Source organism: Electrophorus electricus, chromosome 11 (genome assembly GCF_013358815.1).
Source record: "Electrophorus electricus isolate fEleEle1 chromosome 11, fEleEle1.pri, whole genome shotgun sequence".
Classification (NCBI taxonomy): domain Eukaryota; kingdom Metazoa; phylum Chordata; class Actinopteri; order Gymnotiformes; family Gymnotidae; genus Electrophorus; species Electrophorus electricus.
This window is the reverse complement of record NC_049545.1, coordinates 745,668-762,500: the sequence shown is the minus strand read 5'-3', so window position 1 is coordinate 762,500 and position 16,833 is coordinate 745,668. Positions and strand designations below refer to the sequence as shown.

Sequence of the window (16,833 nt, the reverse complement as noted above, 5' to 3'; positions counted from 1 at the left end):
CTGCCTACACATCTTGTTTTTGTTGTGTTGCAAAAACTCAAACACTGATATTTGCTCACAAGTTTAATTTAGAAGAAACGTGTTTACTTTGAAAACAAAGATACTGCCATGTCATGCATTCAGAATCTTGTATAACCCATGACCAGTGACAAAGTTATTCCACAGATGTAACCCTGTAAAATCCATGTCTGTCTGGACGTGTCTACAATTACGCGCCATCCAGATTTCACAACAGGGTGTTTTGTTGAGGTGTGTGTGAGAGAACGGTTAATCACTGTTAATCATTGTGGTTCACTGTGTTTTTTAGATGTGAGAGATGTGTAAAAGCTACTATTGAATATTTTCACACCTAAACCGCATTTACAGAAATCCTCTACAATTTAACACAATGAGGAGACAATGGTTTCACACCAGTAAATAGGCAGAGACACATGAGGACAGTCAAACCCCCTTAACTCACCTCAGGACCACAATCAAAGTCTAACAGACATTTACCTAGAGAAGAGGCCCAGAATTGTAAAGCCAGAGGTCAGCAAGCCCCCCTGGTTTCTTACATAATCAATAAAGAATAGGCTTTATGGACATTTCTGAGCATAATTGAAGCCTTAGCCTTGATGACGTAAACAAGGCCAACAGCAGCTCGTGGCACAGCGACAAACCCTCACCATAACGCTGACCGCTAACAGCCCGTCCTGTGCGTCTGTGGGGAAAGGCTCAGCAGGACAGACCTGCCATCAGAGGGCTTCCTGCCCATCTCCAGGGAGGACTTGCGGTTCAAGTCTACACACACGCGCGCACACGTGACCTTTTAAGAAGGAGCTCTTCTGCTCCGGGGCTTAAATAAGGCGTCTGAATACAACTCCAGATCAACGGCTCCATCTCAGTGTGTACCCCTCCTTCCTCTGTGTGGTCAGCCACACACACAGGGAACATCTCTACTAAACTATTACTGTTTAATTTAGAGTTGCTGCAGAATCATAATTAAGAAGCTGATGATGAACTAAACGTATGAGTGTAAGCAACATACTGGTGAACCAGTACAGTGGATATAAACCACATGATATAAACTTTTCTTTTGATTCTTAGGCTGTTTCTTCACTCACACAAATCAAATTTTGCCTTTTATACCAGACATTCATCTGACATTCACCCAGTGGTTTGGATCAGTTCTGCTCTGAACCACATCCATGATCACATATGGACAGGATGTCTGATTCCAACAAGATGGTCATGTGATCGTATGGTGACACTGCCTGACCACAACAAAGTAAACTCATAAGTGATGAAGAGATTGGTGTAGGATTAATCAGGACAGAAAGAAAACAGGAACATAGAGAAGATGACAGAGGAGGATGCCCCCCGCCTTTGAGGAAGCCAAGGGTTCCTCTCCAGGTTTCTTCCTCGTGCTCTAGGGAGTTTTTCCTCACCAGTGTCACCCTTGTCTTGTTCACTATATTTGTAAAGCAGCTTTGTGATAACATCGCTATATAAATTTGATTTGATGACAAAGAAGATATTGACAAAACCAGTGTTGGCTTTTCCTGATACTACATGAAAACCAAATTTTACAGTAAAATGTTTCAGTATGGACAAAAAAACAAACAAACAAACACAAAACCCAACAAAACACAAACACCTCCCCAGAAAAGCCTCTCGTATCCTGAAGCTTGGCCAATAACCCTGCTCATCCAGTTCCTCCAACTCAACACTCAGACAGGACTCTCAGCATTACCCACATACCAACCACTCATTCAGACATTCTGAGCTATAGCTCGACCTACATTTTGACATTTATCTGTTCTTTTTCTGTAAAATGCACAGAGGCACACACTCAAGGAAACGAACACAAAGAAACATGCCTTCCGCTCCGTAACCCTGAGATACCATGCACTACTCTCCACAACCCTGAGATAACATGCACTACTCTCCACAACCCTGAGATAACGTGCACCATTCTCCACAACCCTGAGATAAAGCGCACTATTCTCTAATCCTTCGGGTTAAAGTGGAAGAGTGAAGGATGTTCCCAGACACTCGACCATTTCAGTTTCCTCTCTGATCTGTTGGCCAGGGAAGCTGTGTTTTCCTTGCTTGCATAAGAGGAACACCAAGGACCACGTGATGTTTGGAGGTCAGAGCCAAGGTCATTAGCAGAAGATCAGAGATACAACCAATCACAATACAAACCAATCCACTGTTCTGCTTTGTGCTGAAACCACAGCCTGCTCTTCTGGACAAGAATGAGTCGTGCTCATTGTTGTCGTTTCATTTTTAACTGCAGTCTGTTTGCAGTTTTCCTTCCTAGCTGGTGCACAGACAGACCACTGCTCTCTGAAGACCCAGGCTTAGAATCAATACCATCTCGAATTACACAAACTCAAGAGCTCCACCGTGAAAATCAATAAAACTGGAGCGCAATGTCCACGCATCTATGCATCTCTGTAGCAGACAAACACTCCTTCTCCTTCGCTTCATTACCCCAGAGTCTGTTCAATAGTGCTGGAAGTTCTGGACACCCAGTTACTAGAGACATGGCAGAGAATTGTGACTATATATATGCCCATGACTGCCTGTATCCACAGAGTGGCAGAAAGTGCAGAATAAACATGGTTAGACACCATTTCCCCATCTTTGGTTTCGTTAGTGTTGATTAACCCTCATAAACTTTACATGAGTAGCCAATGAGAAGCAAGTACCTCTGGCTCTGTTTGCTAGTGCAGCCAATCATAATCGCCACACGTTTGCTTAAGGAAAGGGTAGAGCATTTCCCACCTTGAAGGCTGCCAGCCTAAGCAGAGTTTCTCAGGTGCCAAACACTGTGTGTGGCGCATGTGTGTGCATTCTAGCCTCCTCTGGGGCTCGGCCCACAGGGAGGGTGGCGCCCGGGTGCCAACCTCTTTGCATCCTCCCACAGTGCTAACTGGCACGCCGGTCATGCATTTACATAACGATGACATCACCGTCGTCCAACAAGAGCGCAGGCTGCGCTGCAGTGAGCATTCTGCGGGTCTCACCGAAACCAGCAGACCCACGCGTTTGCCAATCCATCTGGGATAAGTCAAATTGGGGATTTACTGTGGGATTAGTGAACTGTTTCTCAGCACTTGTGCTTTATTTAACTACCAAAGCCATCAAACCTTCACCATGACTTTGTGCTTCTCAAATGGCTAAAGCAAAAACATGCAAGGTTGTGAACCCTATGGAAAACACCCGACAGATCAGGATTGTTCTTCTGTTATTCTATTCTCCATACAGGCACAGGAAAGCGTCTTATTTTCACGAGAATTACTAAACACAGAGATTAAAGGTCATTCCCTGGTAGTGTTGACATCTCAACACATCATGAAGAGATGAAGATGCAATTGAGTCACTAATGGAAACGGGATGACGCACTGACCTAAGGGAAGCCAGGATAGGTGGTGTAGATGTTATAAGATAGTAACTCAGGATAGGTGATGATGTGTTATAAGGTAACCCGGGGCAGGTGATGTGGTCTGAACACAGTCACACTGACATATGCCACGATTCCCAAAACAGAAGAAATCTACAGTAAACTGGTCATGTTCCAGTATAGGTTATACAACACAGATGTGTCACAGAAACCAACAGGGTCCGGGGTGCCAGGTCAACTCACGCCGAGCGTCTCAAGGGCCCATCTTCAACCTCACGGAACTGAGTGTTTTCCGCACACCTCGGGGCCTCGAGCTCACGCTCCCTCCCTGCCGCTGGCCCCGTTTGAACATTGCACGCGCACCCGTGATTCAGCAGGAACGTCTCAGATGTCTCCGCGTTTCCGCACACGCTCCGGGCGGCCTGCACCTCTTAACCGACGGAACACGTGCTCAGGTGTAAACAACCGACCCTTTAATCAGCTGAAGAGTCAGGCTGATGGCACCCAGACCTTACGATACATCTGAAAATAGTTGCTACTGAACCTTATGTAATTGTTGCCAAGCACACAAACAAGCACAATACCTCTCTTGCAATATTTATGAAATTTAAAAGATAGCGTTAAAATATTTAAATAAATAGTTAAAGCTTTCCAGATATAGTACAAACCAAGACTTTATTTTATTTTGTTTAGAAAACAAGCATTCGTTGAGTAAAATACTGTGATCTGTTGTTATACTATAGAAAACGTCATTCTGTTGTGGAAAAACATTTACAGAATGACGAGCAGCCCGGAGTCCACACGCGCGTACAGCTCCACGCGTGGCCCAGCTGATCCTGGTCCGTCGTGCCACTCTGATCACACACCCTGTCTGCATGCCAGACCCTCGACATCAGCAGCTGCACACGGAGGAGGCGAGCTCGGGCCAGTACCCGGAGCGCGTGGTGCGGTACGCCCTTACCCGCGAGGCCGCCGCCGCCGGCCCCGTGCCCTTTCCTCTTCTGAAGCACAAAGTACGGGTTTGCTCGCTCGGTCATCCACAGCGCGCTGGCCAATAGGACCTCTTCGGGGTTGACCCACATCTTCACCTGGGCTTAGCTATGATGACATCAAAGCCCCACCGATCCAAACCGCTCGCTCTGAACGAAGTCAAGCGCGCGACGCCAGCGCGTTGGTATTCGCGTGTCAAAATCACGAGGACCTCGGCTCTGTTAGAAATGGTCGCAGTCTCAAACACCAGACCGAAACGCCGCGAGCAGGGGGTTCGGCTCGCGCAGACGCTGGTAACACAGGACAAAAACAGCAGCTCCAGACGCGCTCGCGCAGAAACCGTGATTATCTCCCATTTCCACTCGGTCCTAGAGCGCAATCGGTCATAACGCACGCGGAATACATTACAGCAATGCAATATTTACATATGCATAAAAATAGCTGGCGGCCAGCTGACTGCTCGCGCTGCAGCACGACGCCCGCGTCTTTGTTTTACATCCAACACCGTACGCCTCCGCCTGGTGCACGCGCCTGCTCTTCAGAGCATTGAATACCGTGAACGCCAAACACGCATTTTTATAATTACATTGTTGTGCTGACCGCCCACTTCCTACCACGCAAAATAAGCGATGCAATTGTCAAACAAGTGAAGCCACAATCAACTCTCTAGCGCCGCGGCGGAGCAGGACGCGCAGCACGGGCAGCGCGCGTCACGGGCAGGCCGTGCCGTTACGTCAGCGCCGGGAGTGGAACACGGGAGCACCGGAGAGCAAAAGACGGGCCGAAACAACCAGCACGGTGACGGAGCGTCTCCGGGATATTTAATGGAAATATTTCTAATCATAAAGTCCATTATCTGTATTTTATTTGCGAAATAATCGTGGTGTTGAACAGGTTCGGTAATGTAATCACGAGTTAGAAAACTGAAACAGCAATCATATTTGATTTGATATTTTTTAAAGATTCCTAAGAGTATCGCTTTTGTTTTTAAAAATATTGTAGAGGGTGCGTGTGGCGAAACCCCCGTAACACCCCTGTGACATCATAAATATGTCATAAAAAGACCAGATCAGTGTGGGTGCTTTTTCCTACCACAGAACAGTCCAGGGGAAGGCTGTCCACCCCCAACCCCTGACTATCTCAGTGGTAGGGTACTCGTCTCTGAAGAGTTTCACGGCTAAACTCTTCAAACAATGGAAAGGAATCTGATCTCAAATCAGCCGTCCTACCCCGCGATAGCGCATGAATGTGGGCTGGTGTTTCACAAAGCCAGATCTGCCTGTTTTGTCTGCGATTAGGCGGTCTTGATTTGTGTCTGCAGTTACTTGTCTTAACTAGTAAATCTTGCTTTTTGAAATGATCAGAAACACCAAACCCCCCTCTTACCCGCACCCCGTCTAAACCCCTTAACGTAGAGTTTATTTATGTAGCTAAAGATCTGGCTCCTTACGTGTGTCCCTGACACTCACATGATCCGGCAGATTGCAAGACACTGAAGTTCGTTTATGTCTGAAGTTTTCCATGGCAACCGCAGCTCTGTGTCAGTCACAGTGGGTGGTGGGCCAAGCAAGAGGCTTTGGTGCTTATTTGAAGGTTTCACAGCTTGGTCAGTGTGCTTGTTTTGTGTTCTACTGAGCTCTTTCCTGTCTTGATAGAACAAAGAGAAAAATAAAGTGAGTATGAAGCCACAGTAGAGAGAAAAGGTCAACGTGTGAGCCTTGTTTGTGTAGACTGACAACGTGACTTATTACAGGACAGATCCCCTATAAACACTTTTTCTTCAAACCCCAGGAGCTTATAATGTTATTCATCAAATACAAGACATAAAACTGAATGAATTAATGAAAGTATTTATTAAAAAACAGAAACTACATCCAGACACCCAGCTCTTTCATGTGTTAAGATGCCAAAATCTCTGCACAGTACAATAGAGAAGCTCATACTGCTCATGTCTAATTGTCTAAGTGGATGGACTTTTTAAACAACCTGTAACCAGGTAATTATTGGAAATTAATCTGGGATGTTCTGTGGATGTTCCGTTGTTGTTCAGACCTAAAAAAGACACAATATGCATCAGTTTGGACAACCAGTATAGATATTTTTATGTAATTAAGCAAGTAGCAAGAACATTTTGTGGATGATTTGGAGAGATTGAGTGTTGAAGACGTCTTCAAGGCCAAGCTAAAGAAGATAGCAGGTCATAGCAGAGGATGCCCATGTTCTAAAACCCATACTTGGGAAGAATATGTCAGTGCTTGTGCCATACTGAAATGTACCTGTAACACACACACAGAGTCTGGACTGAAAAAGACCCTCTTTGGCATTCACAGCTAATGCTAATAAAGCATGCAAAGGTAGAGATCAGCTGAGCCTCAGTCTGGGATAAGGTGCCGGTGTGGGTCTAGACTACTCACATGGATGTCTAGGGGTGTTGTTGTGGGTCTAGACCACTCACATGGACGTCTAGGGGTGTTGTTGTGGGTCTAGACCACTCACATGGACGTCTAGTGGTGTTGTTGTGGGTCTAGACCACTCACATGGACGTCTAGGGGTGTTGTTGTGGGTCTAGACCACTCACATGGACGTCTAGCGGTGTTGTTGTGGGTCTAGACCACTCACATGGACGTCTAGGGGTGTTGTTGTGGGTCTAGACCACTCACATGGACGTCTAGCGGTGTTGTTGTGGGTCTAGACCACTCACATGGACGTCTAGCGGTGTTGTTGTGGGTCTAGACCACTCACATGGATGTCTAGGGGTGTTGTTGTGGGTCTAGACCACTCACATGGACGTCTAGCGGTGTTGTTGTGGGTCTAGACCACTCACATGGACGTCTAGGGGTGTTGTTGTGGGTCTAGACCACTCACATGGACGTCTAGGGGTGTTGTTGTGGGTCTAGACCACTCACATGGACGTCTAGGGGTGTTGTTGTGGGTCTAGACCACTCACATGGACGTCTAGCGGTGTTGTTGTGGGTCTAGACCACTCACATGGACGTCTATGGGTGTTGTTGTGGGTCTAGACCACTCACATAGATGTCTAGCGGTGCTGTTGTGGGTCTAGACCACTCACATGGACGTCTAGGGGTGTTGTTGTGGGTCTAGACCACTCACATGGACGTCTAGCGGTGTTGTTGTGGGTCTAGACCACTCACATAGATGTCTAGGGGTGTTGTTGTGGGTCTAGACCACTCACATGGACGTCTAGCGGTGTTGTTGTGGGTCTAGACCACTCACATGGACGTCTAGCGGTGTTGTTGTGGGTCTAGACCACTCACATGGATGTCTAGCGGTGTTGTTGTGGGTCTAGACCACTCACATGGACGTCTAGCGGTGTTGTTGTGGGTCTAGACCACTCACATGGATGTCTAGGGGTGTTGTTGTGGGTCTAGACCACTCACATGGATGTCTAGCGGTGTTGTTGTGGGTCTAGACCACTCACATGGACGTCTAGCGGTGTTGTTGTGGGTCTAGACCACTCACATGGATGTCTAGGGGTGTTGTTGTGGGTCTAGACCACTCACATACATGTCTAGCGGTGTTGTTGTGGGTCTAGACCACTCACATGGACGTCTAGGGGTGTTGTTGTGGGTCTAGACCACTCACATAGACGTCTAGCGGTGTTGTTGTGGGTCTAGACCACTCACATGGACGTCTAGCGGTGTTGTTGTGGGTCTAGACCACTCACATAGATGTCTAGGGGTGTTGTTGTGGGTCTAGACCACTCACATAGATGTCTAGCGGTGTTGTTGTGGGTCTAGACCACTCACATGGATGTCTAGCGGTGTTGTTGTGGGTCTAGACCACTCACATGGACGTCTAGGGGTGTTGTTGTGGGTCTAGACCACTCACATAGATGTCTAGGGGTGTTGTTGTGGGTCTAGACCACTCACATAGACGTCTAGGGGTGTTGTTGTGGGTCTAGACCACTCACATAGATGTCTAGGGGTGTTGTTGTGGGTCTAGAACACTCACATAGATGTCTAGCGGTGTTGTTGTGGGTCTAGACCACTCACATGGATGTCTAGCGGTGTTGTTGTGGGTCTAGACCACTCACATGGACGTCTAGGGGTGTTGTTGTGGGTCTAGACCACTCACATAGATGTCTAGGGGTGTTGTTGTGGGTCTAGACCACTCACATAGATGTCTAGCGGTGTTGTTGTGGGTCTAGACCACTCACATGGATGTCTAGCGGTGTTGTTGTGGGTCTAGACCACTCACATGGACGTCTAGGGGTGTTGTTGTGGGTCTAGACCACTCACATAGATGTCTAGGGGTGTTGTTGTGGGTCTAGACCACTCACATAGACGTCTAGCGGTGTTGTTGTGGGTCTAGACCACTCACATAGATGTCTAGCGGTGTTGTTGTGGGTCTAGACCACTCACATGGACGTCTAGGGGTGTTGTTGTGGGTCTAGACCACTCACATGGACGTCTAGCGATGTTGTTGTGGGTCTAGACCACTCACATGGACGTCTAGGGGTGTTGTTGTGGGTCTAGACCACTCACATGGACGTCTAGGGGTGTTGTTGTGGGTCTAGACCACTCACATGGACGTCTAGCGGTGTTGTTGTGGGTCTAGACCACTCACATAGATGTCTAGCGGTGTTGTTGTGGGTCTAGACCACTCACATGGACGTCTAGCGGTGTTGTTGTGGGTCTAGACCACTCACATAGATGTCTAGCGGTGTTGTTGTGGGTCTAGACCACTCACATAGACGTCTAGGGGTGTTGTTGTGGGTCTAGACCACTCACATAGATGTCTAGGGGTGTTGTTGTGGGTCTAGACCACTCACATAGATGTCTAGCGGTGTTGTTGTGGGTCTAGACCACTCACATAGATGTCTAGCGGTGTTGTTGTGGGTCTAGACCACTCACATGGACGTCTAGAGGTGTTGTTGTGGGTCTAGACCACTCACATGGACGTCTAGGGGTGTTGTTTTGGGTCTAGACCACTCACATAGATGTCTAGCGGTGTTGTTGTGGGTCTAGACCACTCACATGGACGTCTAGGGGTGTTGTTGTGGGTCTAGACCACTCACATAGATGTCTAGCGGTGTTGTTGTGGGTCTAGACCACTCACATGGACGTCTAGGGGTGTTGTTGTGGGTCTAGACCACTCACATAGATGTCTAGGGGTGTTGTTGTGGGTCTAGACCACTCACATAGATGTCTAGCGGTGTTGTTGTGGGTCTAGACCACTCACATGGACGTCTAGGGGTGTTGTTGTGGGTCTAGACCACTCACATAGATATCTAGCGGTGTTGTTGTGGGTCTAGACCACTCACATGGACGTCTAGGGGTGTTGGTGTTGGTGTGAGCCACCACAAAGCCACTGCAGTCATAACTACCATTATGTAAAAGGCCTGATTTAAACGCTAGCTAGATTAGGAAAAGACCCATCAGACAGTCAAAGGGATCACATTTGATGTGTTAAAACATCTACATGTACCTAAGCTCATGTCTTAGGTACTTGGTGGGATGTTTACAGTTTCATGGTTGCTGGCTGTTTAGCCACGCTGAACTCTCACACAGACTGAAACTGTGAATGTTCTCGAGTCTTTTGTCACTCTGACTCATCCACAGAATGGCTACAGATCTGAAACTCACCTTTTCCAGGTCGAGGACAGCAAGAATGGTATGGTGTTTTTTCAGGATGTCATATTTTCACTTTTGACAGACAAACAAGCTGCAATAAAACCCATGTTTACTTTCTTTTAGTGAAGTAATTATGTAATATACTGTACGTTTGGTAGTGGTTGTGAAAGTAGAACAAATATTCCATGGGGGAAACGAAACAACAGTTATTAAGAAATGGTTTTAGAAAGTTTAAAATGACATCATTCAACACTTTAATTAAAATGATTTCGTTTCAGATCTTTCAGTATTTTAGAAAATTTTCCCATATTTGTGATTAAAAAATTCCTGAACACATGCATATACTAAGACACTAACACAACTCTAACACATGCACCCTGGAACCTCAGCTGTCCCCTGCTCTGACATGATTCAGCTCAAAGGTTCATTTTCCAGTGGGATCAGTGTCTATGGTGGAGGAGTAGGAGGCTCTCATCTACCGACAGTCAGTAGTGTCAATTAAGGAACTACATTTTATTCGCTTTATTCAGAACTAACACATATCTTTAGTCTGACTGTGTCAACATGCCAGCCTGTGCTGTTATACTGAGAGCAAAACCAGTTTTCAGCTGAAAGTCTCTGGAAGGGATAAAAACAAACAGACTATTAGATGTACTAAAAGACATTTGCATGTGTTCAAAACATTCAAGCCTTTTATTTCAAGGAAATACTCTTATTAGCAGGAATACACCTCCTCCTTACAGTCTAGCAGTAGTTTACAGAATATATGTGTGAATATACTGTGTATATATTCTAGAGAAGAAAAGGAAGGAAGATGTATATGGAAGATGTATATATGCACATATCATGCATTCATCACACATACTGTGCCCAACACTAACCATGAACAGACTGTGCATGAGCCAGCGCAGAAGCACTGAGGTGGTACTCCACATTATTGCCAAAGATGTTTTATATGTTATATTTCTTCTAAAGTGCAGAGTAATGGCGGTCATACGGTGGAACATGAGGTTTGAACTTGAAACTTGGACTGAAACTAGGTAGCCTGATGTTGGATAGATCATCTGGGTGTTCGTTCCCAAGAATTCAGGCCTCACACCACTGTGTGTGAAGACTGTGTGTGGATAAACTGGACAGGGCTCGTACTGAGCTGAAGGGCAGACGAGGTTTGCTGGTTTTCAAGCCTGTTACAGTTGTTGCTTCCTGTCATGGAAAGCAGAAACATACTAATATTCAAACACTGAGAAATGTGTCGTGTGTCCGCGTCTTTTCACTGGACTTCAATAGTCAGACCGATCAATCATTGGACAAAATTAGTGGACAAAAAACAAAAAAAACTATTTTTGAAAAGTGGGAAACTTTCACATTATAATCTTTGTTTTAGACATTTATCTTTCCCCTCTGACTTTGATAGTTCCTTTAGAAATACCCTTAATGGCAATGTGGCAATATAGTCTGGATCTGCACTGAAGCACCAACAAACCAACATGAACACAACTGTCATCTCTCACTATGATTATTTAAATCATTTAAATGGAAGCAGACACTCAGCCACTAGCACAGCTGTGCTGGTCAGGACCAATCACATTCAGGTATCTTTGTTAAATTGTTGCAGACCCATATGCCTTTGTGGGTATCAGAATGGGCCAGTCAGAGTGACAGGCGTATAGGCAACCTGCGTGATGTGGGTAAGAGAGTGGCTCAGTGACACGACGTCTACAGCTGCAGTCAGATCAAATTTGAAAGCTTGTTTGTGCCCTTTCTCTTCTCTCTCTCTCTCTCTCTCTCTCTCTCTCTCTCTCTCTCTCTCTCTCTCTCTCTCTCTCTCTCTGCATTTTTACAGAGGCTAATTTTAGCACACTAGTTTCCTTTTAGTACTCAGACACCAGAGACAACAAGCAAGTCACTCTTTTTCTCCCACATTATGGTGACTGCAGAGTCGATGAGAGACAGAGAGAGCGAGAGAAAGGCAGTGAGGTTGGTATAATGATTTATGACATCTGCCCCCGTATATCCAAACAGTCTCCAGTCTTTTCACCCATACTCCCCATTCTCTCCCAGTGTGAGTGCATTACCAGTCCAGCCGTCTGTGGCAGACAGACGTAAAGCTAGTAAGAATTGTGCAGTTACTACAGTAGGCAAGATTAATGAAACAGCTGTAAGATGTTTGACTGAGATTTGTAAAGGTACAGCTTATATCAGTGATGGAGGAAAATGTAAGATCCTGACCGCTTGACTACACGCAGGTTGGTATAGAGCATCGTTGTCCTCTAGTGGTAAAAAACAGTCATAACACAAGGGCCCTGTTCCAAAAAAGCATAACAGATTTGCGATCAACCTAAATGGGTGTGTTCAGTGTGTTCTTTGCTTTAACTATGACCTTTGTGTTACATGCTTTTGTACAATCCAGCCATGTACTGTTCAGTAGATATCAACACTGTTAAAAGGAACAGACTTTAATAGGCTTGACTGTACAAATATTAAACCCATAATAACCCCACAGGACTACTACAGTACTACTATTAAACCTATTGGCATGGTGGTGCTCAAGTCCCTATCTGGGTGGAGTTTCCTCTGGGGTCTCAGGTCTCCTCCAACAGTCCAAAAACATGGAGGTCAGGTTGATTGGAGACTCTAAAATGTCGTGTGAATTTGTATACGTGTGTGTATGTATGTATATGAAATGTGTGCATGTGTGTCCAGTGATGGTTGGTGCTCTATGTGTGTGTGTGTGTCCAGTGATGGTTGGTGCTCTCTGTGTGTGTGTCCAGTGATGGGTGGTGCTCTGTGTGTGTGTGTCCAGTGATGGTTGGTGCTCTGTGTGTGTGTGTCCAGTGATGGTTGGTGTTCTGTGTGTGTGTGTGTGTGTGTGTGTGTGTGTGTCCCCAGTGATGGTTGGTGCTGTGTGTGTGTGAGTCCAGTGATGGTTGGTGCTCTGTGTGTGTGTGTGTGTGTCCCCAGTGATGGTTGGTGCTGTGTGTGTGTGTGTCCAGTGATGGTTGGTGCTCTGTGTGTGTGTGGGTGTGTCCAGTGATGGTTGGTGCTCTGTTTGTGTGTGTCCAGTGATGGTTGGTGCTCTGTGTGTGTGTGTGTGTGTCCAGTGATGGTTGGTGCTCTGTGTGTGTGTGTCCAGTGATGGGTGGTGCTCTGTGTGTGTGTGTGTCCAGTGATGGTTGGTGCTCTCTGTGTGTGTGTGTCCAGTGATGGGTGGTGCTCTGTGTGTGTGTGTGTGTCCAGTGATGGTTGGTGCTCTGTGTGTGTATGTCCAGTGATGGGTGGTGCTCTGTGTGTGTGTCCAGTGATGGGTGGTGCTCTGTGTGTGTGTATGTCCAGTGATGGGTGGTGCTCTGTGTGTGTGTGTCCAGTGATGGGTGGTGCTCTGTGTGTGTGTGTCCAGTGATGGGTGGTGCTCTGTGTGTGTGTGTGTCCAGTGATGGGTGGTGCTCTGTGTGTGTGTGTGTCCAGTGATGGTTGGTGCTCTGTGTGTATGTCCAGTGATGGTTGGTGCTCTCTGTGTGTGTGTGTCCAGTGATGGGTGGTGCTCTGTGTGTGTGTGTCCAGTGATGGTTGGTGCTCTGTGTGTGTATGTCCAGTGATGGGTGGTGCTCTGTGTGTGTGTCCAGTGATGGGTGGTGCTCTCTGTGTGTGTGTGTCCAGTGATGGGTGGTGCTCTGTGTGTGTGTGTCCAGTGATGGTTGGTGCTCTGTGTGTGTGTGTCCAGTGATGGGTGGTGCTCTGTGTGTGTGTGTGTCCAGTGATGGGTGGTGCTCTGTGTGTGTGTGTCCAGTGATGGTTGGTGCTCTCTGTGTGTGTGTCCAGTGATGGGTGGTGCTCTGTGTGTGTGTGTCCAGTGATGGTTGGTGCTCTCTGTGTGTATGTCCAGTGATGGGTGGTGCTCTGTGTGTGTGTGTGTGTGTCCAGTGATGGGTGGTGCTCTGTGTGTGTGTGTCCAGTGATGGTTGGTGCTCTCTGTTTGTGTGTCCAGTGATGGGTGGTGCTCTGTGTGTGTCTGTCCAGTGATGGGTGGTGCTCTGTGTGTCCGTCCAGTGATGGGTGATGCTCTGTGTGTGTGTGTCCAGTGATGGGTGGTGCTCTGTGTGTGTGTCCAGTGATGGGTGGTGCTCTGTGTGTGTGTGTCCAGTGATGGGTGGTGCTCTGTGTGTGTGTGTCCAGTGATGGGTGGTGCTCTGTGTGTGTGTGTCCAGTGATGGGTGGTGCTCTGTGTGTGTGTGTCCAGTGATGGGTGGTGCTCTGTGTGTGTGTGTCCAGTGATGGGTGGTGCTCTGTGTGTGTGTGTCCAGTGATGGGTGGTGCTCTGTGTGTGTGTGTCCAGTGATGGGTGGTGCTCTATCCTGGTCTGAACCTCTACCCCTGCACCTGCTGCAGTTCCCCAGTTCTGATCGAGAGTTCGCTGTTTGCAAAATTGACTGCTGCTTCTCATCAGGGGTGTGAGTGTATGAAAAAAGAGTGATATTTGAGTTTTAGAAAGGCGCTATATAAATGCAACTAATGATAATAAAATAACCCCCATAGGACTGTACTAATATTAAACCCATAATAAAATTAATTAGGAAATTATGCCTTAAATACTGGTTAGCGTCGTCAGCTCCTGTGTAAATACACATCACACAGTAAGCTCTACATTGTGGTTAGATCACTGTTTTAACACTGTATGGATTTCATGTAAGTGTGAATCTATGGTCATGCTTGCATGGAACACAGAAGCACTGAACTCCTATATATTCCCAGACTGACTGGGAACAAAAAGGTTTCCGGTTGATTGGAAAAGTAGCAACCAGCGTTGCTGTTGCACAGTTGGACCTGCGTTAGCTCATAGCTACAGACACTTGTTAGTGGGGAAAGATGGAAACAGGAAAACATACACTCCTTCATATACCAAGATAAAATCACCATATATAACTAATGCATGTCTGGGCGTTAAAAACCTTCCAGTCATTTGCTGTTAAGGTCATTCAAAGTTTAATCTGATGCAGTTTTGGGTTTGGCTCCGTTTGGCCCAGTAGTGGACATGTCACACATTCACTGTGCTCCAATATCTCCTACCTCAGCCCTGAGGGAATCACATGTGACATACAGCACCTGTGTTGCAGGAATTTACATTACGCACAAGAAACAACTGTTATGGTGTTACCTGTACTGAACTGCACATGTACAGCTTCGTCAAATTTAATGACATTGTAGACCAACACAGCACTCACCAGTGAGACGTTACAAGGAGAACGACCCTCTTTCTTAAGTCTAATGTCAACAGGAAACAGTTATGTAATACACATCAAAAGGCAAAGATCACACTAGCCAGAGTGCACAGTTGACACCACATACAGTAATGTTCACATGAAGAGAATTACAGACTTACCATCCTGTGACCCCTGCACAAATTAACCAGAACAGATTCACATGCAGTCTACAAATCTCGTGGATTCAAGACACAACACAATGGATTACCAAACTTGAGATGAAATTTATTATACCGCACGATCATAGACTTGAACATGTGCAACATTGTACTAGGACTGTATACTAAGACAGCTGAAAATATTTACATTGTCCTCTGTATAACAAAATAGCAATACTGTTCAACACAAGCCTGCTTTCAAAATTCTAGACCCAAGGTCATTTAAGGGGATATACGTTAGGACCATCTACCATTTGCCCATCTTAACCAGACATGCGCTACATCAGATCTGTAGCCCTCTGATAATGTGCTGTTGTGTTAGCGATCACACTGATGAGCTTATTCTGTAGAACCTGTGTGGTCCTTTGTACCTTTCCAGTGCTTTTTGTGAGGGGGTGAGTACAACTGGATCAAGTTAAGAGCCCCGAAATTAGGAAATAACTCAAATTTGACATTTTGAACCATAGTTCAAGTGCTACAGTTCAGACAGAAAAAACAGCATACGTGGGTGTGAAAACATTCGACTGAGGACAGGCAAGAGGTTGACCATGGAAAGGGGTCAGAACACTCCAAACTAAAGCATTCAGCTTCCATTAGCAAGGTGACCCTTTCTGTCTTAGTCTCACGTGAATGTTAGGCTACTTACTTACTGAATTCCTCTGTGGTTCAGTGATTTCTGATGTGTGTGTGTGTGTGACTGACAGACACTGCAGCTGAGATATGCTACAAATTGTGGTTTGGGAAACACCAAAGTCTTGTGGGAAACATAACAGTCCCTGGAGGGACTGAACTACACGCTGGGACGCAACAAAACAGCAACAACAACTAACAATAAAGTAAACAGGAAAGAAGCCTGAGAGAAGTGGGCACTCCCAACGTGCTCCCTCAGACTTCCTGTCCCGGCTCCAGTCCGCAGAACAGCCTGGTCTTCTGGAGCTACACTCAGGCTCAGTGGGGAGTTCTGCTCAGTGTAGACATCTAGGCCAGAAAATTGGTACTAAATCTAAACTACAAGGTTTTTTGTTTTGTTTTGGTTTTTTTCCAGTGTCACTTTTATCAAATTACTCATTAGCACATACACATGTAGTAGCTAAAAGTACTGTACAAGCACCACAAAAAACGACAATAGCAATCACAGAATATCATATTTGGATGTATTGTTCCTCCCAATAGCTGGTTTTATATAAAAGATAAATTACTAAGTGAACAGAACTAAGAACAAAGTTAATATGGACTAAACAATCTGAATCTCTTAGGACTCCTCAGAGTAGGGAGACTGCTGGAGATGACACGAAACACACACACACACACACACACGCACGCACGCACACACACACACTCACACACACACACACACACACACTCACACACTCACACACTCACACATTCACACATTCACACACACACACACACACACTCACACACACACACGCGCGCGCGCA

At 46.2% G+C, this 16,833-nt stretch overlaps 1 protein-coding gene across 2 annotated transcripts in view; it reads right to left on the bottom strand.

The window, feature by feature from the left end:
* Window positions 1-5,054, bottom strand: part of tbc1d9 (TBC1 domain family, member 9 (with GRAM domain)) — a 24,617-nt gene extending 19,563 nt beyond the window's left edge. For both annotated transcript variants that reach the window (XM_035531442.1, XM_035531443.1), the window contains exon 1: window positions 4,353-5,054. In XM_035531442.1, coding sequence (XP_035387335.1) covers window positions 4,353-4,473 — 121 coding nt within the window. In that variant the 5' untranslated portion in view covers window positions 4,474-5,054. The remainder of the gene's footprint in view (window positions 1-4,352) is intronic.
* Between the last annotated feature and the right edge of the window lie 11,779 nt (window positions 5,055-16,833).